Genomic DNA, 27,050 nt, shown 5'->3' on the forward strand with positions numbered 1-27,050 from the left:
ATTTTTCTCCCAAAGTAAAGGTGTTGTGTATCGACACCTTCCCCATTATGCAAAATAACTACTTGCTCACAGCCTGAAGACTTGAACAGTAAAAGCTACACAGACCCCTACCTATACATCTTCACTCATCCTGCAGCCCTCCCTCAGTTGCAGAGACAGAACTGATTTCCCCCACCCCTCTGCAAAGGGGCAGATACATTTTAAAAAACATGTACAAGGTTTATCAAGTAGGTGTTTTCTTCCTTCATTTTAAAAGGGCTACTCTGCCAGTGCAGGTGCTTACTATGGTCACTGCCTAATGGAGGGAGACAGAGCTTGGGACACCCCTGAAACGCCAGGGCAAAATGTGCACGTGAGAGGGAGGGTGAAGGGGAGAACTTTGAAGGGCCCATACTCACCTCCTCCCATTCACAGATCTTTTTTTCCTGTCTGCTGCGACCGGTGTGTGGGAGAGTTTCCCAGAACATTACGCAGTGAGGGAGCAGCACTGTGTTCAGCTGTCCCTTAGCTGACCTGCGTGTTCAGCCGGGTCTCTGTGTGCAGCGCCCACGGTGCTATGCGAAGCCCTAGCGCTGAGCCCCACGCGTGTTCGCGCTGCTCTGCTGGAGGCACACGGCACGCAGGGTTTGCGGGCTAGGCAGTCCCGGCTGCTGTTTATGGCCGGTCCCGGCCCGGGCAGCGCCCAGGAGCCCTTGGCACGGGCAGGATCTGTGTGGAGGCGCCGGCCTGGGCTCCCAAAGGCTGCGGGAAGGGCAGGGGGCGCGCAGGGTCGGGAGTGACTGGGCCAGGCACCGCGCCGGGACGCGGCTGGCACTGGAGGGCGCACACGGCCCCGGCAAAGGCCTTGACCCCGCAGGTTTCTCTGCCCAGGCGGGCTCTGCCGCTGCGCTGCCAGCCAGGCCCACGCCCCGGGGCGGCCTGCAGCGCTGCGGGGGAGGAGCTGCGGCGAGTGCCCGGCTAATGTCCCTGCCGGGCCCGCCCCGCAGGAACCGGCTCCAGCCTGCCGGGGCGCGGCGTGCGGAGCCCGAGCCCGGAATGGAGGAAGAGGAGGAGGAGGAAGAGGGGCTGAACCGCGGAGCGCAGACCCAGGTGATGGGGGGCGCGTCTCAGCCCGCTCCCAGGTCCCCCAGCGCAGCGCAGCGCCCTGCCCGGCTCCCGCATCCCCTAGCGCAGCGCAGCGCCCTGCCCGGCTCCCGCACCCCCCAGCGCAGCCCAGCTCCCTGCCCGGCTCCTGCACCCCCAGCGCAGCGCAGCGCCTCCCGCGCAGCCCAGCTCCCTGCCCGGCTCCCGCACCCCCCAGCGCAGCCCAGCACCCTGCCCGGCACCCCCACCCCCCACCGCAGCGCAGCTCCCAGCCCGGCTCCCGCACCCCTAGCGCAGCGCCCTGCCCGGCTCCCGCACCCCAGCGCAGCGCAGCGCCTGCCCGGCTCCCGCACCCCCCCAGCGCAGCCCAGCTCCCTGCCCGGCTCCCGCACCCCCCAGCGCAGCTCCTGCCCGGCTCCCGCACCCCCAGCGCAGCGCAGCGCCCTGCCCGGCTCCCGCACCCCCAGCGCAGCGCAGCTCCAGCGCAGCGCGCACCCCCAGCCCAGCGCCCTGCCCGGCTCCCGCACCCCCCAGCGCAGCGCAGCTCCCTGCCCGGCTCCCGCAGCCCTAGCGCAGCGCCCGGCCCCGCTCACCTCACTCAACCTCTCCCAGCCCAAGTGCAGCGCAGGCGGCAGCTGCTCCCCTCTCCCTCGGCGGGGCCGTGGGGCTCCTACAGCCAGGGGCACCTGCTCTCCCCCGTCCCACAGTTCCCTGCCCTGCAGAGCTAGCGCTGGGCACCTCCCGAGCTCTTTGCTGCACCCTGCAGTGGCTGTGGGGCGCTTTCCCAGAGGGCAGCGTCACACAGGGTGTTGCTGTATCACAGCCCATCTCCTGTTCTGTCAATTGCACCCTGACTGCATTGTGTTGTGTAGAGCTCCATTGGTGGGATTATCCCTTACAAATTAGGGCCGTTTCAGAGTAAGAGGGAAAAAAGATAAATCCCTTTGCTGATGAGTTCTGCGCCTCTGGTGCCATCTCACCTAGAGCAGCACTTACTACCTCCACTAAAAGCTTGATCATATTCCTCAAGCCTCATAGCATCTCATGCAGGCCTCCCTGGTACCAACTTCCCAAGCATAGGAGGCAGTCCCATTCCCCAGTGAATACCACTGAAGACATGAGACAGGTTTTAAAAGACAATCTAGCAGTAACTGAGAAGTACTGATTAAAAATCACAGTGAAACAGACAAGTACAAATCTCATACAAGCATTGTAACCCTGCATAGAATGGAAACCAAGCCAGGGGGTTCGGCAGCACCTCTAGTTCAATCACCTAAGCATATACCTCACCCCAGTAACTATGAAAAACACAGGTAGACCCTCGCCAGATACAGAATTGCTGATCACAAACTGTGAGAAGAAAGCATAGCGGAACCCTAGAAAAGAGCTGTGCAACCAATTGTGACAGGAGAGAGTGAAACTGAAATAATTCATCTGCTGCAGTGTACAAAATATGAAGGCGCGCAAGAAAGATACATCCTCAAATGACTAGAAAAGAGAAAGGACTTTCCATTAAAAATCAAGAGGAAAAAAATGTGCATGATTCTAGGTGAAAGGAAAGAGATGGCAGAAAAAATAGCATCCCACCAAATCAGAAATTCACCATATCTGTAAAGGGCCATGGAATAAAACCCCAATACCCTATGGGACCCTTATCTGCGGGCAGGGGCGGCTCTACCTTTTTGGCCGCCCCAAGCAGTCATGCGCGGGAGGCGCCCAGGAGCCGCGGGAGCAGCGGACCTCCCGCGGGCATGATTGCAGAGGGACCACTGGTCCCGCGTGGCTCGGCTGGACCTCCCGCGGCTGCGGACGGTTCGCGGGTCCGGCGGCTCCGCTTGAGCTGCCGCAGTCATGCCTGCAGGAGGTCCAGCCGAGCCGCGGGACGAGCGCCCCCTCCGCAGTTATGCCTGCGGCAGGTCCAGTCGTCCCGGGGCTCCGGTGGACCTCCCGCAGGCATGACTGCGGCAGGTCCGCCGGCCCAACCTGCCGCCCCCCCCGGCAGCAGGGGACGGCAGCCCCCGCTCCTCGGCTCCTCGGCTCGCAGCTCCTCGGCTCGCAGGATGAGCTGGGGCCCCAGCCTTTTGCCGCCCCCTAGATTTTGCCGCCCTAGGCACCAGCTTGTTTTGCTGGTGCCTAGAGCCGCCCCTGTCTGCGGGAGACATTAACCTCAGATGGACAGGGCTGCCCAGAGGATTCAGGGGGTCTGGGGCAAAGCAATTTTGGGGGCCCCTTCCATAAAAAAAAGTTGCAATACTATAGAATACTATATTCTCGTGGGGGCCTCTGCGGGGCCTGGGGCAAATTGCCCCACTTGCCCTGCCCCCCCCAGGCAGCCCTGCAGATGGATATTGTTACTGTGTTTTAAATGTTGGCAATCCTTGTACAATACATTCATCATGTCAGTAAAGACTTTTGTATGGAGGTGAACTGGTGGCAGCTCTAGCTGCTGAGCATGCTTGTGCAGTGATAGTTCCAGAATGTCGAACTGCCTTTTAGAAATGCACACATTAAATATAAACTTTGGAGATTCTCAGCACTGCTGCTGAGAACCAGCCCGGAACTCACTAACTGCAATTACTTCTTAAAATCATTTTTTAGGCACCTTAACATTTAAAATCTCTTTGTGTGATTATTTTGTCTTTTGGAACCTTTCCTTTTTAGAGCCAGCATGATGTCTCCTGTCTTCACCTATTATCATTCAAACCATCCCAGACAAATGATTGGGCCAAGGTCCCGTTGAACCATTTTACATTTCAGCAGTGGAAAACTATCAACATTTTATGTCATTTTAATATATTTATATTTGGTTTACCTCAGCTTCAAGGCAAGGTCCTATTTCTTACAATATGTGCTGCTGGGATTGGAGGGACTTTCCAGTATGGCTACAACATCTCCATCATCAATGCTCCAACTACAGTAAGTTCTCTACTGGCCTTTGCAGCCATCTCCTGAGACGGTGACTCTTGGGAGGTCTAAACTCTGTAAGTCCTTACACGGATCCTCAGTGTCCACCAGTCTGGGAAAAAACAGGCATATCTTGCCAAAGCCCTTCAGTCAGCTACTACTGACGGTGGAAAGTAAAGGAAGGATTTGTGTCTTTTACATAATTAATAATTTAACTCAGGGGTTGGCAACCTTTCAGAAGTGGTGTGCCAAGTCTTCATTCATTCACTCTAATTTAAGGTTTTGCATGTCAGTAATACATTTTAATGTTTTTAGAAGGTCTCTTTCTATAAGTCTATAATATATAACTAAACTATTGTTGTATATAAAGTAAACAATATTTTTAAAATGTTTAAGAAGCTTCATTTAAAATTAAATTAAAATGCAGAGCCCCCTGGACCGGTGGCCAGCACCCAGACAGTGTGAGTGCCACTGAAAATTAGCTCGCATGCCCATAGGTTGCCTGTCCCTGATTTAACTGTTGCATCCTGCTAGTGGTGCTACAGCTGAGACCCAGAAGGGGTTATGACCACAGGATTGCCAGGCCGAACCTTTTTTAATCAGGCATAACTTTAGCAAATATAATTCTGAAACTTTCCAGTCTTAGATGAACATTTTTTACGAGTTAGAGAATTTTGTCTTACCTTATAAAATAATAATTTTTAAAACATTTGCAAAACCAGGCTACATAATACATGACAACCACTTATCTGATTCCCTGCTGGCTAGCTCTCTTGGGACTCTGTGGTAGCTGAAATGTACCACATATTACACGCTGAATGTTCTGATGGATCTGGAACTTGCTGGTGTGACTCTGGGCAGGGGCAGCTCCAGGCCCCAGCACGCCAAGCACGTGCTTGGGGCGGCATGCCGTGGGGGGCGCTCTGCCGGTCCCCGGGAGGGTGGCAGGTAGCTCCGGTGGACCTCCCGCAGGCGTGCCTGCGGAGGGTCCGCTGGTCCCGCGGCTCCGGTGGAGCATCTGCAGGCGTGCCTGCAGGAGGTCCACCGGAGCCACGGGACCGGCGACCGACAGAGCGCCCCCCACGGTGTGCCGCCGTGCTTGGGGCGGCGAAATCACTAGAGCCGCCCCTGACTCTGGGGGCATGAAATGATTGGGAGAGAAAGGTTAGTTTAAAATTAGTTATGTACTGAGCACCCCTTATAATTTTGCTATTGGGAGCATTCCGTGTATAGGGGTTAATCCTGCACCCTTCGAAATCAAGCTTTCCTGCTGAATTCAGGATTGAGCCCATGAAATATATGTAGATATTTTTTTAAATATGCAAGATAATTTCACTTTGTAAAGGCAATCTGTCTAGTATGGCTTCTTAACAACTAAAATTTTATAGGGGGATGTCAAAAGTACACCTTGGAATTGAATGCTTTCTTCAAGCTGAACTTTGGAGTCATGATCGTCACGTAAATCATACCAAACACGAAGAAAAACTTTGCTATTTCTCAGTGATCTTTATTTTTAATCCTACAGTAAAGTGACTCTTGTCCTTCACTTACAGTACATTCAAACATTTATAAATGAAACATGGCTAGAACGCACAGGTGCATCTCTGGAGAGCGGTGTGATATTGCTGGTGTGGTCTTTCGTTGTTTCTGTCTATTCTCTGGGGGGACTCACTGGAGCGCTCATTGCAGGACCCATGGCAATCAAGCTGGGAAGGTAAGAGGCTTTTGGATTTGCACCTTGAACTTTGTAGATTGTTTTTCGTTAATCTAAAAATGCCTGCCACACTTGGATGTTACACTGAGAAGAGCTCCATTCCAAATTACCCAACTCAACTGAAAATCATGAAGTTCATTCTTAACCTAAGAAAACAAGCCCATACAATCTGGCATTAGCCCTTGAAGGAAGCTACCTTGAATGGTAGCATTTCACGTCTCATCCTCCAACACAGCACTGTACTTTGCACCACTGGAAAACTGGGACAGTTGCATCACAGAACACGGTTCTGCAATCACTTTAGTTCTCACAGGCCATTCCTGCTTCTCCAACTGAAATATCTTTAAAATGTGATTATCCATTGAATCTTCCAAGTTCCTTTTCTTCCCTGTGCTTGGGAGCCTATAAAAAACATCTGTATTTCCCTATCCTCAGATTTCACACGTGCTATAACCTCCCCTTCTGGAAGAACAATCAATGTTTTTATCGTGAAACCACAGAAAGTTACACTGTACTTGCCTCTCTGTCCAGCTCTAGTATGGCGTTCCCATGCTGTGCTTTTGGTAAAAATTGCAGCTCCCCCTTATGTAATGAAGGAACCAGTTTTACCATTTCAGGAGCTAATCATGGGCTAAGTAGTGGTGCTGTCGTCCAGAACTCACCCTGTTTCTTGGGGAGGTTCATAATGATTTTATGATTCTTCTGTTTCATTAAAAAGGGATTTTGTTAAGTGTGAGAGCAGGAGCAATGAATCAGGATTATCAATATGATGATGCCCCCCGGTTCCCCGAATCTGGTCCTGCAATCATCAGTTGTCTTAGTTCACAATGGATGGGATTCCCCTCCAGGTGAACAATCCCTAACTCTGCCATGCACTGTGCAATGCAGATGACAGTTTATTTGCCAGTGTCAAACCCAGTTTTCATAACTGGACACCTGCCATGTAGGCACCAGCCAGGGGTATTGGGGCCCTAAGTGCCCAGCTGAATGTACTGCTATAGAAATGGGCACCCTGACTTAAACTTGGACTGCTGGGTCCCACCATTGGCTCTGATAACCAGACCTGGTGAAATCTGAGCCTTCAGTTCTGTTTTTATTCTCTCTGAAGGAAAACATCCTTGCTGCTGAATAACGCATTTGTGATCATAGCTGCAGTCTTGTCAGGATTCAGCCGGATGGCCAAATCCTTCGAAATGATCATGCTCGGCAGATTTTTCACTGGAATCAATGCTGGTAAGGAACAGTGATACTATGGTTAACAGGACTATAGAAACACCAGGACAAATAGAAACGTCTGTGGCATTAAAACGGTTTCTGACGTGCTCTGCAGTCCCTGGTGCTGCATTTGGCATTTAACTGATGACCCCTGGCACCAAAAGAAAATGCCAGTCTCCTTTCCCTGCCATTAAGAGGTGACATAAACCTGGATTGTCAACCAATATACGGCTTCTTCCATGTAACATTTCACAATATGCTTCTGAAACATATTATGCAGAAGCCTTTATCAAAGTCTGTGCCTAATATCCAGAAATATACACACACACAAGATAATTTTCCTAAAGGCTATTTGTAGTGACAAGAATTGCACATATGGAATTTCTGTATCATTCAGCTTCCCACCTGAGACTGTTGACGTGGTTAATGACAGCTGCTTCATGCGCACAGAAGAGTTAGTGCACTAGCAGCTCACCTTTGAAGATGTGGGTCTCCACATCCAATATTGTCACAAATTAAATATGTTTGATCTCATACTCACTCCTAATAAAAAGAATGGTTTTGTGGTTAAGACACTGGACTGGGATTCAGGAGACCTGGATTCAATTCCCAGCTCTGCCTTAATGTGAGATCTGGGGTAAGCTATTTAATTCCTTTGCCTCAGTTCCCCATCTGTAAAGTGGGAATAACAGTACTTTCTTTCTCCCACCTTTTGTCTGTCTTGTCTATTTAGATTGTAGCTCTTTAGGGCAGAGACTGTCTCTTACTACACCTAGCACAATGGGGTCTCGATCTTCCCTGGAGCCTCTAGGCTCTACTATAATACAAAATAATAAGACCAATATAGTGCCAAGAATGGAACAGCAGGGAGTGCTGCAGGTTATATTCTAGTGTATAGGCCAAACTGTGCTGGAAATCTTCCACAGAGCTTACCCACACGTAGGCCTGATTGTAGCCCCTGGTCTCCACTTATGCACATTCAGTTCCACACACACATACCTGCACTTTGCTGGTGCAAACACCCCCTCGGCACTTGAACAATTTTCGCATCTGTGTGAACACTAATGAAAAAATGTGCTTCCCCTCCTGCAAATCTGTTTGAAAAGCTTTTGTGTTTACAAATTCCAACACTGGCTTGTATGCAAGGGTTAGACTTTTTAAAGAGCATACAGCTGTTTGCATCTGCATCACACACAGATATGTGCATGCACTGTTTTGCATGACACAAATGGAAGCCATTTAGAGGTGTGGCAGAAAATTTACCCCTTATCTGCCTCTAGCCAGCACTGTCAGTCACTCACTTTGAGGGCACCAAAAATTATAAATATAGCTGCAGCTTTAATAATGTACAGTAATGATAATCTATGTAGCTTACTTTAAAAATGTGAAGTTGCTTTTCATTAGCCCACAGTACTTTCAAACACATAAATACATACAGTAACTCCTCGCTTAACGTTGTAGTTATATTCCTGAAAAATGCAACTTTAAGCAAAACAATGTTAACTGAATCCAATTTCCCCATAAGAATTAATGTAAATGGGGTGGGGGGGAGTCCAGGGAAATTGTTTTCACCAGACAAAAAACTATATTATATAGATATACACACAGTATATGTTTTAAACAAACAATATTGTTCACAGCTATGCTGATTGTGAAGCTTGGTTGAGGTGGTGAAGTTAGAGGGTGGAAGAAGGTGGGGTATTTCCCAGGGAATGCCTTGCTGCTAAATGATGAACTAGCACTCAGCTGAGCCCTCAAGGCTTAACACATAAGCTTACTTAAAGGGGCAGTGTGCATCTCTCTCTCTCCCACACACAAGGTGTGTGTCTGTCTCTGTCTGCCATGCTGTCTCCCCTCCCTCGTGTTCGTGCTGCCTTGTGTGCATTGTCTTTTTAAGTGGATCAGGAAGTCGAGACAGCAGCTGCTGCCCCAAGCTCTCTCTGTCTCTCTCCATCTGTGTCCCCTCCCTGCTCTATATGGAGGAGGGGTAACGGGGTGCAGGAGCAGGGGGGAGGGAGACACCCTGCCATAAGCCCCCTCCCTCCCCCCTCCCTCTGCCTCCACCCAGCAAGCAGGAGTCTCTGGGAGCAGTTCCAAGGCAGAGGGCAGGAGCAGCACATGGTAGTGGGGGGGAGGGACAGCTGAACTGCCAGCTGGTAGCCTGATGAGTGGCTGCAGCACAGGGAACTTAGGGGAGCGGGGAGCTGATGGGGGGCTGCCAGTCCACCCTGGTTCTAAGCCCCCACCAGCTGGCTGCAACAGGCTGCTCTTCCTGCAAGCAGTGGACAAAGCAGGCGGCTGCCAAAGGACATTAGAAGGGAGCATTGCACAACTTTAAACGAGCATGTTCCCTAATTGATCAGCAACGTAACAGCGTTAACCGGGACCACTTTAAGTGAGGAGTTACTGTATTTACCAAAACTGACACAGTGAATTAGAGGGACTGGAAATATTTTAGTGTAAATAATAGGCATTGAGAGATCCATGTAAGCAGCATACTCTGTAACAAGCAGAGCGAATACAGCTAACTACCTCATCGAGGGGCTGTATTAATTTTTCTTTTTTATCTTTTACATCTTGAGAGTATAAGCTGAGATCAGTGCTTGTCTGTCTTGTCCAGGTGTGAGCATGAACATTCAGCCCATGTACCTGGGGGAAAGTGCTCCCAAGAAGGTCAGAGGAGCAGTGGCCTTGACTTCTGCATCATTTACTGCCCTGGGGTTGGTGCTGGGACAAGTTGTTGGAATTAGGTAATATATAGGCTCCACTATGTTTCTGATTCACAAACTCTCGTCTTTCTTTTCTTTCCCGTCGTCTCCTGCTCAAATGCCTATGTATACCCAGGACAGCATGATGGCTTTGAGCCTAGGGACCAAATTCGGCAGTGGCATAAGTGATGATGAGGGCTGTCCATAAATCAAATAACAGATGTTTTGGTGATTTTTCAGGACCTACCCACTGCTTGCAACACTTTGTGACACTGAAATAAATATGCAGAATTAAGGACCCACCCACCCTCGAATGTGTCACCTAATTTATGGATAGCCCTGTGTAAATTTTCTGGGTGGAAGTGAGAGCCCTGTTTTCACTCACTCGGCATTCAGTGGATGTCCAAAATGAGCGTAACTTGCATGAATTTGGGACTCTGTGGACCAAATTCTGCTGTGACATTGACGTCAGTGGGAAATGTGCCTGTGTATCCCAGGGCTGAATTTGGCTTTGCGTGTTAGGGGAGAAGATGTAAGTGAGTATGTGGGGCAAGACTTTTGTTTTAGTTGCTTTTCCTGCTACAACCCCTCCACTGCCACCCTTGGTGCTTTTTTTCATACTCACTGAATATCAAAGTGGTGCAATAACTATACCTAGCTCCAGTGAGGAGATTTTTTTAATCATGTCCCACCTCTCCAGGTTGGCAGGATTGCCTTGTCCCTTAAAAGCAGCTGTCCAACATATAAAACCTGCAAGATGGGCTATAGTTTTGGTGCATGGGTTGGTCGGAAGTTGTGGTGTGACCCAGTGCCCCCCAGCACCACAGTGTGAGCTTTTGGTGTCCCTGGTTGTGACCCAAAAGCCCGTTCAGATGGAGTTCTCTAACCCTTCATTATGCCTCTGACCTCCTGCTCTCTTGTCACATCTCAGCACCAAACTAACCTCCAGGCAGGTGCCTGTCCCTCTAAGGTGAAGGCAGATGGCATTGTTGTTTCATATATCCCCTATTAAGGAGTCACTTGTGAGGCAGAAGGCCATATCACCATCACTTTCAAACTCAGCTGCTTCTCTTGCGTGATGCACGGATGCTCTACTAGCACAGAGAGAGAGTCAAACCCAGCTCACCTACAGCGTGTTGTGCTGCCACCAGTTCACCCAGCCAGCTCAGAACACTGTATTTTGTCTTACGAAACATTTGATTGATTTATGTTAATTATGTTTTATTTTTCTTCAGAGAACTATTAGGGGGAGAGGAGAGCTGGCCTCTTCTTTTAGCTAGCAATGTGGTGCCTGGTCTGATTCAGCTGATTACTCTGCCTTGGTTACCAGAAAGCCCTAGGTACCTCTTGATTGACCGAGGTGACAAGGAATCCTGCATCTGTGGTGAGTGTAAAGTGATCGTGTCAGTGTCCGATTCAGGGGGCAAGATTTATGGACAGTGCAAACAAACTGATGTTAGTTTTGTTGTAAATTCTTAATATGTGACACAGCATGTTTGGCCTGGAGCAAGCAGCTTGAATTGTATGTTTTTTCCACAGTCAATGTTCTGTCCTGTGCGCTGCTGGCCCCCTTTAATGAGTACCAAACACTTTAGCCCAATCAGCGTCTATGCCACTTTCTGCTGAACATTCAGGGCGACATTTTTCAAAATTAGAGGCCCATGTTCTTTGTGCATAAAATGCATACGCAAAAGTGCAGCCTCAGTGGCATGTGCACTTGGATACTGCGAGGTTGGCAGCCCTCTCGCCATTTGTGTGGACAGTTGCAATAACTGTAGGTGCAAACACGTATGCACTTGTACCTGGGCACAGACTGGGGCCTCTGCCTTTTGAGAATGTTGCCCTCAGTTATGTTATATGGTAAGTTACCGTAAGTGTCTTGCAAAGGGCAGGCAGGGTAAATTATTTCTTTCTTACAAACTAGAGTGCAGTTTACATGATAACTGTTTTTTGACCTGTTAAGGTACTTATTGGTTGCTGCAAATGACTTTTTCACTACGTATAGTGAGTCCAAAGGCAATTATCATGTAACCTGCTCTCTGTTTAAGGAGACCTAGATAACTTTGTATGTAGTCTGTAACTATGATGTAAAATGAAGGCTAGATGAAGATTTCAGTGACCAAATCTGAATCCACTTCATATAAGGAAATTTGTTGACATTTGTAACATACAGATCTCCAGACGTAGACCAGGTTGGAATTAGTTTCCATTACACATATGCTGTGCACCAAAAAATCTTAACTCCCTTAGAATCATCGGAGAGCTACCATAGAGTAACATTCTCACTATAAGAGTCAGAAGCATGGTAGCTGAAATTGCACTGGTTGGACATATTCCCTGGTAAGAAAGTTGCATGGATTTTGTCACCCCTTCTCCCCAAAGTCTCACAGACTTTCTAATAGCTTCATCAAGCATAGCACATCTTGCCTTCTCTGCGTATCAGAGATGGTTTCTTGGATCACAAAGTCCCACCACTACACTGCTTTCTGTGACTGTCACTTGCCACCCAATCCTTCACTCCCACAGGGAGATGAATTGATGAAGTTAAAGTGCTTCCATATAGTAGATAAACGGCACCTTTTTCCTTACAGCATTGCAGAAGCTGAGAGGTAATGGTGACCTGAGCAGTGAGCTGGAGGAAATACTAGCAGAACAGGCTGCCATGAAAGGTCAGAGGGCAAAGAGTCCGTGGGAGCTGTTCCAGAATCCAGCTGTAAGATGGCAGCTAATAAGTATCATTGTGCTGAGCAGTGCCATGCAGCTCTGTGGAAATGACTCGGTAAGCATGATAGCCACCATTTCATCAGCAGGTATCAGATGTGAGACAACAATGCAAGCAAGACTGTCACTTTTGGGGCAAACAGAGGCTGAGAATCTCCCCCCGTTCTGTAGGGGAGGGCAAGTTAGCCTGCTTCCCTTGCAGAGTTCCTCTTGGTGATCTCCAGAGAGCAGTGTGAATCTACCAGAGCAGGAGGCATCGATGGAGAGAATTGGAAATAAGAGCAGGTAAAATGGTGGCCTAAAAAGAGAGTTGGGTACAAAGGCTAGGTCCTTGCTCAGATGTCCCCCTAAGTGGATGGGGAAAAACCTTTTGCCATCCACTCATGGGCAGGAAAGGGTGGATGAGGAGAGATCAGTCTGAGATGCCCAAGAAACTAGAACACAAGAAAAAGGGAACATAAATGCATTAAGAGAAATATTTGCATACTGATCTTCTGCGATATCAGGAAACATGGAGTGGCAGGGAGTGCCTGGCATTGCTTATGAGTGGCCCATGTCATACCTGGTACATTGGGCATAATGGAAAGGGTCATTTTTATTCTGGGGAGAGCTCTGTAGTTGATGGAGTTCTCTTTGCCTGCGCTATTGAAATAACATTTCAGTTACTTTACGGATCTGTTTTGCAATTGTTTGCAGAGAGCATTTCATTGCTACCATCTAGATGCAAATATCAGGTGTTTGGCTGCTGAATGCACATTACTGAATGGATTGCATATGGACACTGTGGAGAAGCAGTTTGAATGGCAGCACAAGTAGCCAGTTCTCTGGGTGACAGTGTTACTCTCCAGATCGGGAGGAGGAATGTGGCTTCTGAGGGGGTGGTACTGGCAGTGGTGTGCAATTCCAGGGCAACTTCTCTTACAATTCACGTTCCCTTTCTTTTCTTCCTAGATGTATTTTTATGCTTCCTATGTGTTCCAAGAGGCTGGAATTCCATATGATAAAATCCAATATGTCATTATCGGCACTGGGTGCTGCGAACTGATCACAGCCGTTACTTGTGTAAGAATCTCTAATGCATTTTGCTTATGTGAGCAAACCCCACTGACGTACAACAGGCAACTTTCATATCATCTACAATAACTTTCTTCCCAAAAAAGCACTTTACAAATTATTTATACAGCAATCACTAAATCTGCCGGTGTTCGTTTTCAGGTATTATGACATCTGCGTACTTTAAAAAGTGCTGTATTTTTAGAAGGTGTTTGCCAGAAAAGAGTTCTGTTTGAAAGTGTTTCAGTGGACTCCAGCAAAGATTTTTGTTTGTGAATATGACAATACTGGAAGGCATCGCAGTTCTCTTGTATTCCCAGTCTCTGAAGTCCAGCTTCTCCAATTAGACATAAATATTTAAAATGTGACTTACCTACTGGAGCCAGAGTAATTGTTTGCCTTGACGGTTGCTGTGGGCAAGGCCCTGTAGGCTGGTAGAGAAGAGCATTTTTGAAGTTAGTGGCTTGAGAAAACAGTAATGTAGGAACTATCTAGAAAAGACCCCATCTTTGGGATCCCAGTGAATGCTACAATTGGAGCTCTCCAGTTCAGTTGGCTTGCCTCTGCTGCTGCAGAAGGTGACTCTTACCTTTCAAGTCATGGCTTGCAGTCTTTGCATCTGCAGTCTGTCTTCACAATACAGCAGGGGTAGGCAACCTATGGCACGCGTGCTGAAGGCGGCACGCAAGCTGATTTTCAATGGCACTCACACTGCCCAAGTCCTGGCCACTGGTCCAGGGGGCTCTGCATTTTAATTTAATTTTAAATGAAGCTTCTTAAACATTTAAAAAACCTTATTTACTTTACATACGACAGTAGTTTAGTTGTAGATTATAGACTTATAGAAAGAGACCTTCTAAAAACGTTAAATGTATTACTGGCACGTGAAACCTTAAATTAGAGTGAATAAATGAAGACTCAGCACACCACTTCTGAAAGGTTGCCGACCCCTGCAACACAGCGTCCCAAGAACACAAGTTAGGTACTGGAAAACCTGTAATGTTCTGAAACACTGTCACCTTGTGGCAGTTTACACTAAATGCAGCACTCCTAGAGAATGTTGTATCCAGCCATACTGATACTGTACATTTTGGTCAGTTTTCTTTCCTGTCAAATAGACAACAAGAGAGAAAATAAATGTAAACAGAGCCAGAGAAACAGATCCCCTGTCTCTTTTGCTTGCTACTTTGCAGTCAAAAATTTCTCTTACTTTCCCACTAAGTTGTGGGAACTCACATTTCTCTTCTGCATGCTCTCAAAGTATGACTTTATTCTCTCTGTCTGTGATCTCTGGGGCAGCACAGAATTTGAGAGGTGGAGAAATTGTCTTGTGGAGAGCATCAGCTCTTTGCTCCAAACATGTCAACCCAATTTACAGCAAAAGGGTTTAGGCTGCAGTTGTGACAGATTCTTGACATCTCCTTATTGCCCAGCCTGACTGAATCCTATCAACACCGTCCTTATTATTGCATGAGCTTTTCTCTTTTTCCTAAAGAACGGGTACTGCCCCAGAAGTAGGTTGCACACAAGCTACCATGAAGACCTGAAACGGGAGCGAGGGAGGAATGTGGATGAGAGGCAGGAATAGCTATTAAGTGTCCTGTGTTGCTTTGTTTCAGAATGCAATAATAGAGCGTGCCGGGCGGCGGTTGCTGATTCTGGGGGGATACAGCCTCATGGCAGTATGGGCCATCGTCTTCATGGTTGCTTTATCCCAGCAGGTAAAAAAAATCTCTTGAATTATCTACGTGAAATGGATTCTGGTTATGCCTCTGACACAGATGGAGGTATTAAGGCGGGGCAAGTAATTATAAGTGCCTCAACCAGTGGTTTCCCCAGGAATTGAAATTGCGGGGGGTGTTCGAATTTACAGGGTGTGTGTGTCAGGGCCGATGAGATATAGAAAAGAGAGATGAATAAAGCAAATGTTTTGTTAGGATGATGCCAATTTAACATAAGGATAATACAAGTTACACCAAAACACATAACAGGTCTAGATTTCTAAAAAAATGTAAACATTTTTAAAAAAATGTATTTAATTTAAATTGAGTTTTGAAAAGAAAGCCATCATGGGATAAGAGGGAAGTCCTCTAATTATCAGTAACTGGTTAAAAGATGGGAAACAAAGGGTAGGAATACATTATCAGTTTTCAGAATGGAGAGAGGTAAATAGTGGTATCCCTGAGGGGTCGGTACTGGGACCATTACTGTTCAACATACTCATAAATGATCTGGAAAAATGGGTAAACAGTGAGGTGGCAAAATTTGCAGATCATACAAAACTATTCAAGATAGTTAAGTCCCAGGCAGACTGCGAAGAGTTACAAAGGGATCTCACAAAACTGGGTGACTGGGCAACAAAATGGCAGATGAAATTCAGTGTAATGATAAATGCAAAGTAACGCACATTGGAAAACAATCTCAACTATACATACAAAATGAAGGAGTCTGAATTAGCTGTTAACACTCAAGAAAGAGATCTTGGAGTCATTGTGGATGGTCCTCTGAAAACATCCACTCAATGTGCAATGGCAGTCAAAAAAGCTAACAGAATGTTGGGAAGGATTAAGAAAGGGATAGATAATATGACAGAAAATATCATATTGCCTCTATACAAATCCATGGTACGTGTACACCTTGAATACTGTGTGGAGATCTCATCACCCCATCCCAAAAAAGATATATTGGAAATGGAAAAGGTACAGAGATGGGCAACTAAAATGATAAGGGGTATGAAACAGGAGGAGAAATTAAAATGACTGGGAATTTTCAGCTTAGAAAAGAGACGACTAAGGGGGGATATGATAGAGGTCTATAAAATCTTGACTGGTGTGAAGAAAGTGAATAAGGAAATGTTATTTAATCCTTCACATAACACAAGAACTAGCAGTCACCAAATGAAATTAATAGACAGCAGGTTTTAAAAAAACAAAAGGAAGTACTTCTTCACACAACATAAAGTCAACCTGTGGAACTCTTTGGCAGGGGATGCTGTGAAGACCAAAACTATAACATGATTAAAAAAAGAACTGGATAAATTCCTGGAGAATAGGTCCATCAGTGGCTATTAGCCAGGATGGGGAGGGATGCAACACCATGCTCTGAGTGTCCCTAGCCTGTTTGCCACAAGCTGGGAATGGGCAACAGGGGATGGTCACTTGATGATTATCTGTTCTGTTCATTCCCTCTGAAGCACCTGGCCTTGACCACTGTCGGAAGACAGGATACTGGGCTATATGGACCATTGGTCTGACCCAGTATGACCATTCTTATGTAAAAATTAATTATAATAATAAAAATGTTTAGTACAGAACCTCCCCAACATAATGACCTCTCAAGATAGCAACGATGTGAGATAACAACCTTGGCAAATAATGCATTTTAAAAATCTTGGCTTACTAGGAAACATATTTATATAAGTTTCCATTCCCAGTCACAAATCTAGCATTCTGGAGCAAAGTCACTAAAATATAGTCCAACAAACAAATGTTTATTTAACACACCTCTCACTTTTCCCTCCACCGCACCCCACTCACCGGTGTTGTCCTTGGTCAGTGGAGACTCAGAGTTCAGAGATGCTTTCACATGAGTGCACCTCCCAGGTGAGGGGCAAGAAGGCACCTTGCTCATTCCTCCAGCTGTTCACTGTTCACTCTGGCCACTGCTGTTCATTGTGCCACCGTTCACTCCACCACTCTGTTGCTAATGGCCCTGCGCAGTCACCTTCTGCTGCCACCTGCCACTGTGACCTCTGCGAGTTGGTGTCTTGAAATTCCACCCAGCTCTCAGTAATTTCAGCTGAGCTCTCAGTGGGGGAACCTCGCTGCTAGTGCAGTCTGAGCTGTCTCTTACACAAAAATACTGTCCCCACAGGAACACTGGCCCCACAGCAGGACTGTTTATCAGTGATTTCAGCTGCAGTGGTCACCTAACAGAACAAAAGACTATCTATGGAGCCTAATCAGCTCTGTCTTTAAACAGTGGAGAGGGACAGGTCCCCACCCTCTCTCTTGATGACCTCAATCAGCACAGGCTAAGTACAGTTCTGCTGCCCTTTACTCATAAAATGAGAACAACAACATTTAATTCCCTCCACCCCACCCCCACATTCAAGTGATTTGTAACCCAACCCCAGCCAAAATCTATCACTTGGGCAATACAGCTCTGTTTGCTGGATCCCTAGGTAAATTAGGTGTGAATGTAAATACAATCTGATCCTGAAGCCTTTCCCCCCAGCTCATCACTAGCTGTCAGGGAGAGCTCATTTAGACTTTGCTTACAAATCATCATTTGAAATTATTAGGTTTGCCAACATCACCGAAATGAATGCACTGACACTGTCATAAAAACAATAGCTGTATAAGGAAGCTAATCTATGTTCATACTTTTCAAATCTGTTATACTTTTTCAGATACACGTATTTTATCATACACTGTATATGCCTTTAAAGTGTGTATTAATGTTTCAATTTCAATTCAAATTTTCAAACAGTCACTAAATTGGCATGTAACTAGTTCACAGAACTGGGGGGGGGGAATTCAGGGGGTGGGTGTAGGGAAAGCACTGGCCTTAACCTATATCCCCTTGTTCTCTGTGGAAATAGAGTCGGATTAGCTGGATGCCTTACCTCAGCATGGCGTGTATTTTCGCCTATATCCTGAGCTTTGGAATTGGACCAGGTCAGTTGTCTGAGGTTTTTCCCTCAACCTTTGTGCGACTGCGGGGGCTGAAGATTGTACTTAGCCACATCACATTTGAATGAAACAAAGGGTCAATACATTTCAAACACTCACTACCTGTAGTTGCATCAGCAGTGCTTGTAGGCAACGGTGGTTATGTCTCAGGGTGTGTAGTGACAACCTATCATTCTCTGGAGCCATTTTTGTTTACATTCTCTTGGAGTCCTGAAGAGAGTGTGAAAGGAAACTTGAAGCATAAAAACAACCTTGTCTAATTTGTGACAATAGGCAGCCATTCCTGGATTTGCTAACCAGTTCATTAGGGCTGTAACCAAGGGCTCCTATTGCTTCACTGTTTCACTGTATGGCTTTAAAGGTTGTTGAGCGCTATTATTTTGCAATTTCTTTGAATATAAGTTTAAACATGTATTTTCATGTGTTTTTTTAAACTGATGAGCTTGCATTTTTTCTCAGAACCAGGCAGTGTGTACGGGTGTGGGTGTGTGCACGCACATGATATGTGCTGTGTTGGTACATAATGTGGACATGATTCTCTGCTGATGTCAATGTAAAACAGGTGCAAGCAAGAGGGGAATTAAGTCTAACTGTCATGAAATCATTTGGGTTGGAAGCAACTTCCAATGAGTCATCTAGCCCATGTCCCTGCAACGTCTTAGGGTTGATTACATTATTTTTAAGCTGCCCATTCCAGTCTAGCCTTCAAAATATGAAGTGATTCTGATTATAAAACCTTTCTTGGCAGGTCATTCCATTGCCAGATGGCTTGTATAATTAGGCAGTTCTTAATATTTACCCTAAAACTTCCCTGATGCAGTTACATCCGTGACTATTTGTTCTGGCCGTGTTGTCTCGTGAGAATAATTGGCAATGTAATCAATTAATAATTGGTCCCTGTCCTTTTTATATCCCTTTTACATATTTGTCAGCATATGTTTTCTAGTTTTAACATTTCAGACATATTATAAATTTGTTTGCAAATTCTTTTTCTAGCTGGTGTGACAGGAGTTTTGCCGACAGAGATTTTTGATCAAATGTCTCGTCCAGCTGCTTACATGATCTGTGGCTCTCTGATCTGGTCCAATCTATTTGCAGTTGGAATGGCCTTTCCATTCATTGTGGTACGTTTGGAAGCTGGTACAATCATCTACCGTTTTTTAGTTCACAAACAAGTGCTCTTGCACTGCAGCTTATAGCAACCCTTACTGGAAGAGACTGGGTCTGCAAGTCTCAGGCAGCCAGCACTACAGTTCCGTCAGTGGTGACTTTGGCTAGAAGTTGTGACTGGAGGAGCTGTGAGCTCTCTCTTAGCCAAGATTCCTACTGCTTCCCTATAGTGATTTCTGCTGGAAAAGGCTGGGGTTGGAATAGTTTTGAGTACCTGACAGGCAACATTCCCATTCTGTCCCCAACTTGGAAAGGTTGGGAGAGGAGAAGTTATTAGCTGCCTCTTAGCCAGCACCCCTACCCTATTCCCTACAGTGACTCCTGTGGGCTCTTCACAATAAGTGCTCCTGTATTATGTCCAACAGTGAATCCTGAAAAGAGAGTCTGTTTTTACATCATGGTAAGAATGCAAAATGCCATATCTCCCAAACTTTCCCCTTCAGTAGCGACAATCTGTTGCCAGTCAGGACCAATGTTTATAACACAAATGAAGCAAGATCATATTGCCAGAGATAAATATCTTGTTGTTAGTCCTTTTAGAGGAGAGCTGCTTACTCATGTATGTAAGATCCTTAAGTCAATGCAGAAATATTTCATGATTGAAGCTATTATATGTAGGAGAGGAATTGTAGAGGGGGCTTGCCTCATACTGTCGTACGTTTCCAAAACTTTCTCTTTTTTCCCCCCTGCAGGAAGGTCTTGGTCACTTCTGCTACCTTCCGTTCTTCACGGTTTGTGTCTGCACCGCTCTATATGTCGGGTTTTTTCTCCCCGAGACAAAGGGGAAGACCTTCCTGGAAATCTCCAATGAGTTCAACAAGCGCAACTTCAAAGCTCAGACATGTGAGAAGTTTTGGAAAGGCCCTGAGGAAATCAAATCCACTATGTTATAGTCTGGGAATAAGTAAAGGTGGCTGGTGGTTGGAAAATATCCTGAGATGTTTCTCTTTTCTTGTTAGGGTAGAGACAGAAGAGGGAGAAGATGCTAGTCTTGGTTGTGTAGTGGAAAGTTTTCATACTAAAGCAGGAAGTTCAGCTGATGTTTGTTAAAAACTTCATTTGTTAAAAACAGTTTGCACTGCATTTCTGCTTAGAACTGTAGCATTTATTTATTCCACAGTGCCCTTTGCCATCTCTTGGGAGCATCCACAGTGAGATGCTACTTTGACAAACCATTTTGAAAGCTTCTTTTAAAAAGAATGGATCACATTGGATATTATGATTCCATTTATTAATGGTTTATAAAGGGTTAATAAAATATTAATAGATGTTATACGTGTTACAGACATGAGTACTATGCGTTATAGATTGTTGTAAGCAGAAGGTGTTATAGATGGTTATAACTAGGGCCCTCATTAAATCACAATTTCATGGATACCACAGAAATCGTAAAAATGCCCCAGGACCCCAAACCATGAATGGTTGTCAATTACAGGGACAGAATTAATTTTACAACTAAACTGAGTCAATTTCAGGATGGAATACATTTTACACATAGTAGTCAATTTAAAGGGCAGGATGAATTTTACAAGTAACGTTAATCAATTTCAAGGATGGAATCAGTTCCCAACCTTGAAATTGACTCAATTTAGTTGTAAACTTCATTCCATCTTTGAAATTCACTAACATTAACTGTAAAATTCATTCCACTCAAACTCCATGAAATTCAGTACTCTGCCATTTAAACTGTTGTGGATTTAAAAAAAAAAAAAAAAAAGGCAGGGACTCTAATCAAAAGCCACCTATTGACCTTCTGGCCTCTGTAATAATCTATAACGTTTGATTAACCTCATATTAAAAATCTGTCAATCATTCATTAAGCCAACAATTCATTAATCTTTTACAAGCCCTTTATTCATGGAACAGAAAATTAAAATATGAGCAAATAATGTGTGCATTTCCCCCCGACCCTTCTGCTTCCCTTTCTCCATCAAAGTCATCACTTTTGATTTATTTTTAATTTTAGACAAATACTAAAGAAATCTTTAGAGGACTTTTATTTGGGGGAAATATACACCTAGCTCTTAGTGACTTCTCACTCTTTTGTCCTGCACAATCAGCTTGTGTTTTCCTCTCATTTAGCTACCCCACTAGTTGTGGTTCAAATAACCTCATGCATTCAGATAAGGGGCACTAATGCTGCCTGTGTCAGTGATGAGATTCAGTTATTGTTTTTTGTAATCCCATCCACTCAAGTGCAGCACAGGGACGTTCATCTTTCTGAAGGAGAGTTGATTTTTAACTGCAGTATGTTTTCCAGACACATAATATGGGAACATACCTGCTGCTTGAGATCATGAGTTTAATGAGTTGAAGCCTAAAACACCATGATATGTTATTAATTTTGATCATGCCACTTATTCAGGTGCCCTAATATGGATTTAGGTGCCTGAGTTTAGACACCCAAATCTGAAAACTTGGGCCAGAATGTTTAGTACTTAAAAAGGGCCTTTATTTAAAGATCATCCATATCGGTCTAGCAAATGGGCTTTCCCCAGAATTAGCCATTGACTATTTGATAAATGCAATGACCCATCACACTGTGCATGTTTGACAGTCAAAATATACGGACACATTAGGTGTGCAGAAGTCCTCTGTCGTGCCTTGTGCCTCAGCTGCCCCAGGTGTGTATATACTGACTGTTGTGTCATCGTTCACATGAGACAAATGACTGATACGTCTCAGTGAAAGTTTAACGATCAGTTGGTATTTTTCAAGGCTAAATGGCATGTAGTTGGGAACCCTCATTTAAAGTGTTACGAACTGGTTGTATATTCTGTTTCTCTCTGAGCAGTACTAGACCCCAGTTTAATATTTAACTATATTTCTTCATTAGCCCTTCTTCACCCAAACAATGTCTACCTCGCTATAATCCTCTTAACTCTTTGCCTCTAACCTGACTCTGAAATAATTCATCATATTAAGGCCAATCTTAAATATTGTTTTCAGAAGCCAGATGACATTTTATTTCCTCATCTCAGTGCTCATGTTTTTGATGGTATAACGTGATCTCAGATAGACGCCAACCTGTTGAGTAATACTGGGCTGTTAATCATTTAACAGGTTGGGAAGGAAAGTGCCTCCTCCTACTTAATCAGTGACTTCTTGTACACTTGACTTTTGGGCAGTGCTTTTGGAATTATTTATTCTGAACTGGTTCTCTTCATGGCTTGCTCATAGTGGTTTATGTACATTTTAAAATGTATACAGCTACTTCTCTTGCACTGTTTGTATGAGAGGCACATGGGCTCCCAGGGGTGCTCTTGATACTTCTCATAGGGCTTGGTTCTTCATGTAAGCTCTGCCAAGCTCAGAGTAGAGAGCCAGTCACGGCGTCCTGGTCCTGTTATGTGCATCCGGCTCAAGCTCAAGCTGTAGCAGGCAGATGTAACTTATACCACCACTGGAGAATCAGATGTAGCAAAAGCCTTGTTCCACCCATTCCATTCCCCTGTGCCCACTGCCTTTCCTCCTCACCATACAGGGAGGGGAGGTTCTGGTAAAACCAGGTAATGAAGCCAGCAACAGCAAAGCAGCCTCTTCCAGCTTTACGCCCACAGATTCCCCCTATGTGTGGGTAGTTTTCCAGTGGCAATCTCTGGCTGCTTTTGGATAAGCCTTGAAGAGTGAATCTGGCAGTCCAGAAAATCTGGCTCATAGACAGGAGCCCTTGCCATGGTACTGAGGTTTGCTAGCACTGAAATGTTGGCCTGCTATAATAGCTGGCATGCTGTATATTATCCCCTGCCTTAATGGGCCAAAAGGCATACCTCGTGTAAATCCATTAAAGCTTCATAGAATCCATTTGACTTCAGTCCAGTCCACTCCAGAGATATTTGACCCAAAGCACAGAAGTGCCGCTGGTGTCTCTCACTGTTTTTGAAAGGCTTGACGAGGTTAAATGGTTGCTTTGGAGGTTATTGTTACCTACCTTTGCTTGAGAGGCTACAGTGAAACTGCCTTTTCTTCTTCTCTGGGACATTTTGGCAGTGTGTGTCTGCCTGGCTCCTGTAACCTGACCAGTCCCTCAAAAGCCAAAAATGAAATGCTCACAATACGTCAGGGACGTGCTCAGCATCTGCCAGCCAAGTGACAGAGGTGTGCCATACTTCAGACAGCTTTGGTGCCATGCTCCTGGCTGCCCTCCAGACCTTGTGCTGTGGCAGTTAACCACTCACACGGTAAAAGTGTGGTGAGCTTGCTGCTTGGGTTAACAGGAGCCCAGAGGAACAGTCCCAGGGAAGTAGGCGCTCGTAGGGACAGCAAACTCCGCTTCCAAGCTCTGATTCAATTTTCTTTGAGCATTGCATAGATTTCAATATGACTAAACATTATGCATCTTGTCCAGCAGTTATTCCAGCAGTGGAATCCTATGTTTCACCTTTGAATCTCTTACTTCTTAGGGACAGATTTTTACAGGTATTTAGGCGCCTAGTGAGAGATTCAAAAGCATATCCAAGGGCCTAGCACTAATTGAAATCAATGAGTTTTAAACACCGAGGTGATTTTGAAAAATCCCCCTAGATGTTTAATTATCTTTAAAAATCTGGCCCTTAGTGACCAGGTATTAAATGCATCAGTGCTTATTAGTCATAGGGCTTGAGACTAACATTTGCTCTCTCAGTCACATCTTTAATTGTGCAATAAGACACTTGACTTTGGGCTGAAGCATTTCCTGTAGATTTATCTACCATATGTGTTTTAAGGTCGCTAGCATTGTGGTACTTGTGCACCGAATTGTAGCTGTCGGGGTCAGGGATCTTCCCAAACAACCCCACTTTCTCTTACAGTGCATGAAATGAAAAAGCACAGTTAAATTTCCTGGAAAGCAGGTATCACTGGCCAGATACCAGAACAATGTATCTTTTTATGGCAGATGTAGCAGCTTGTTTGTGTTAGGTGCATTGTGTTCCAACAGTAAGCAGGATGTTCCCAACAGTGAAAGACTCCAGGATAGCTCCATCATCTGTACAATCAGAAGTCCCATATACTATACTAACCATTTCAGCAGCTGAGTGCAGAACATAGCCAGGGCTTCTCATTTAGTACATACCTATTACTGTAGCTGTTGGGCACGTCTGTGAGCTCCACCTGTGTTCTCCTCCAGCTTTTATTTATAGCCTGCAAGCCATAATCCATCCAGCTCTTCTCTTCTGCTTTTGCTTATGTAAAAGCTACAGTACTGCTGCTGGCTAGTCACAAAGGAGCATATGCAATAGAGAGAGAAATTTGTTGCCAAACAGCTTCATTTGTACAATTATTTTAAAACTGTAGAGTTTAAAAAAAAACAGTATTCTTGAATGCAATGAATTTAAATGTAAAATCCTGAATGTCTGTAAATATCATGCTGGACATGAATGGAAAGGAAGATTTGTTTTGTAGAAAAGGAAGCTGCATGAAAATTATTTGATATTTTAGTGTCTAAAGTATGTAATATATGAAAAGATAAATCTGAAAATTGTTCGGTATTATTGTTATTGTTGAATTGTCTTTACACACAAACACACACACACACTATTGTTTGCGAAATCTTTGCTAGTAGACAGTGTAAGCGACATTTACATGTATACAATAGTACACAGACACTGGGGCAAAATCATAATCTTTCAAAAGTGCCAGCAGAGCTTTAATTTTATTATTTGTTATTTATATTGCAGTAGTGTCTCTGGGCCCTGGTGAATGATCAAACTATCGTATTAGGCACCACATGGATGTAACATGCAGCATGGACTTGACCTTAGGTTTTAAAATCACACCAGAAACACCGTCACATAACTAAACTGCATGAAATTCAATGTCTCTACTTCAGAAGGGTGAAGGGCGGAACTGCTGATGGGAATTAAAGCTGTGGTGCTAGGGGATTTAGGTGTTTCAAACCTGAGAGCTGAAAGAACAGACAAACTGAGACACGGAAACCTGGTGCACCATTGAGTTTAACAATCTTTCACTTCAGCATGCAACAGAAAGTGAGATTTTAAAGTGGCTGGTGGTCCATAAAGTGCTGCTAAAGAGATATCCGGGATCATGGGAGAGGAAGAGGCTGTAGGGAGGAGGCTCCAAAATGTCCAATAACCTTACAACAGTTCGGCAAAATAATTTTAAATAGATGTGTTAAAAAGAGTAAAGAAAAATTAGAGTTTCTAACTATTGTCCCTCCTGATTTCTTCTATCCACAGCTCTGACTATGTAGTTGAAAGAGTATTTGGCACATGGAAGCAGAATAGCTGTATAGTAATACACAAACAAACCGATCTACATTATATATGTCAGGGGTTCTCAAACTGGGGGTCGGGCGGTTATTATGTGGGGGGTCGCGAGCTGTCAGCCTCCACCCCAAGCCTCGCTTTGCCTCCAACATTTATAATGGTGTTAAATATATTTTTTAAAAGTGTGTTTAATTTATAAGGGGGGTCGCACACGGAGGCTTGCTGTGTGAAAGGGGTCACCAGTACAAAAGTTTGAGAATCGCTGATATATGTGCACAAACACACTACAGACAAGTGTGACTTCATGATTTTAGCTATAGAAGATGCAAATTAACATGGCACACATTAAATGGATTAAAAACTGGCTAACTGACAGGTCTCAAAATGTAACCCTAAATGGAGAATTGTCATCCAGTGGGGTCCCATAGGGATTGGTTCTGGACCCTATGCTATTTAACATATTTATCAATGACCTCAAAGAACACATAAAATAATCACTGATAACGTTTGCAGATCACACAAAAATTAGGGGAGTGGTAAATAATGAAGAGGACAGGTCCCTGATTCAGAGAAATCTGGGTTGCTTGGTAAACTGGACACAAGCAAACAATGTGTTTTAATATGGCTAAATATAAATGTATACATCTAGGAACAAAGACCATAGGCCATACTTACAGGAAGGGGGCCCCTATCTTGGGAAGCAGTGACTTTGAAAAAGATTTGGGTGTTGTGGTGGACAATCAGCTGAACATAAGCTCCAGTGTGACACTGTGGCTAATGCTATCCTATGATGCATAAACAGGGGAATCTCAAATATGAGTAGAGAGGTTATTTTACCTGTGAATTTGGCACTGGTGTGACCGCTCCTAGACTACTGTGTCCAGTTCTGATGCCCACAATTCAAGAGGATGTTGATAAATTGGAGCGGGGTCAGAGACGAGCCATGAGAATGATGAAAGGATTAGAAAACCTGCCTTATAGTGAGACTCAAGGATCTCAGTCTATTTAGCCAACAAAGAGAAGGCAAAGGGATGACTTGATTACCGTCTGTAAGTACCTACGTGGGGAATAAATATTTAATAATGGGCTCTTCAATCTAGCAGAAAAACGTACATGATCCAAAGCCTGGAAGTTGGACTAGACAAATTCGGACAGGAAATAAGGTATCAATTTTTAACAGTGAGAGTAATTAACCACTGGAACAATTTACCAAGGGTCACAGTCAATTCTCCATCACACTGGCAATTTTAAAATTAAGACTGGATGTTTTTCTAAAAGATCTGCTTTAGGAATTATTTTGGGGAAGTTCTACACTCTTGTGTTATACAGGAGTTCAGACCAGATGATCACAACGGGCCCTTCTGGCTTCAGAATCTTTGAATCATATTCATTGACAAAAATATACTTTGACATATCTTATTGCTGCTTAACGGCACGTTTACAACCTGTTGGTTACAACACTGAATTAGCACTACTTACAAGACATGCCTAACATTACCAGAAGATTAAGCCTTCCATGCAGCATTTACAAAAGACTTCAGATTGGGAATGATCATATATTAATTTAATTTCCTGTATGTAG

General features: G+C 44.9%; 1 protein-coding gene across 1 annotated transcript; it reads left to right on the top strand.

Annotated features, from left to right (window-relative positions):
- The first annotated feature begins 904 nt into the window (after positions 1 to 904).
- Positions 905 to 24,847, top strand: LOC120385971 (solute carrier family 2, facilitated glucose transporter member 11-like). The gene is made up of 12 exons (XM_039504611.1): positions 905 to 1,089; positions 3,901 to 3,999; positions 5,541 to 5,701; positions 6,810 to 6,934; positions 9,537 to 9,666; positions 10,860 to 11,008; positions 12,216 to 12,403; positions 13,297 to 13,407; positions 15,018 to 15,119; positions 18,002 to 18,077; positions 19,089 to 19,216; positions 19,955 to 24,847. The coding sequence occupies exons 1-12, from the start codon at positions 961 to 963 to the stop codon at positions 20,153 to 20,155; spliced, it is 1,599 nt and encodes a 532-aa protein (XP_039360545.1). The 5' UTR covers positions 905 to 960; the 3' UTR covers positions 20,156 to 24,847.
- Positions 24,848 to 27,050: the final 2,203 nt, after the last annotated feature.

The sequence above is a fragment of the Mauremys reevesii genome, linkage group 18, assembly GCF_016161935.1.
Source record: "Mauremys reevesii isolate NIE-2019 linkage group 18, ASM1616193v1, whole genome shotgun sequence".
Lineage (NCBI taxonomy): Eukaryota > Metazoa > Chordata > Testudines > Geoemydidae > Mauremys > Mauremys reevesii.

Bases quoted from the DNA above. Each gene is read 5' to 3' on its own strand.
- LOC120385971 (XM_039504611.1), top strand. From the start codon at position 961: ATGTCCCTGCCGGGCCCGCCCCGCAGGAACCGGCTCCAGCCTGCCGGG. The intron at 13,408-15,017 runs GTAAGAATCTCT...GCTTTGTTTCAG, and splicing joins TGATCACAGCCGTTACTTGT to AATGCAATAATAGAGCGTGC. The intron at 15,120-18,001 runs GTAAAAAAAATC...CTGTGGAAATAG, and splicing joins TGGTTGCTTTATCCCAGCAG to AGTCGGATTAGCTGGATGCC.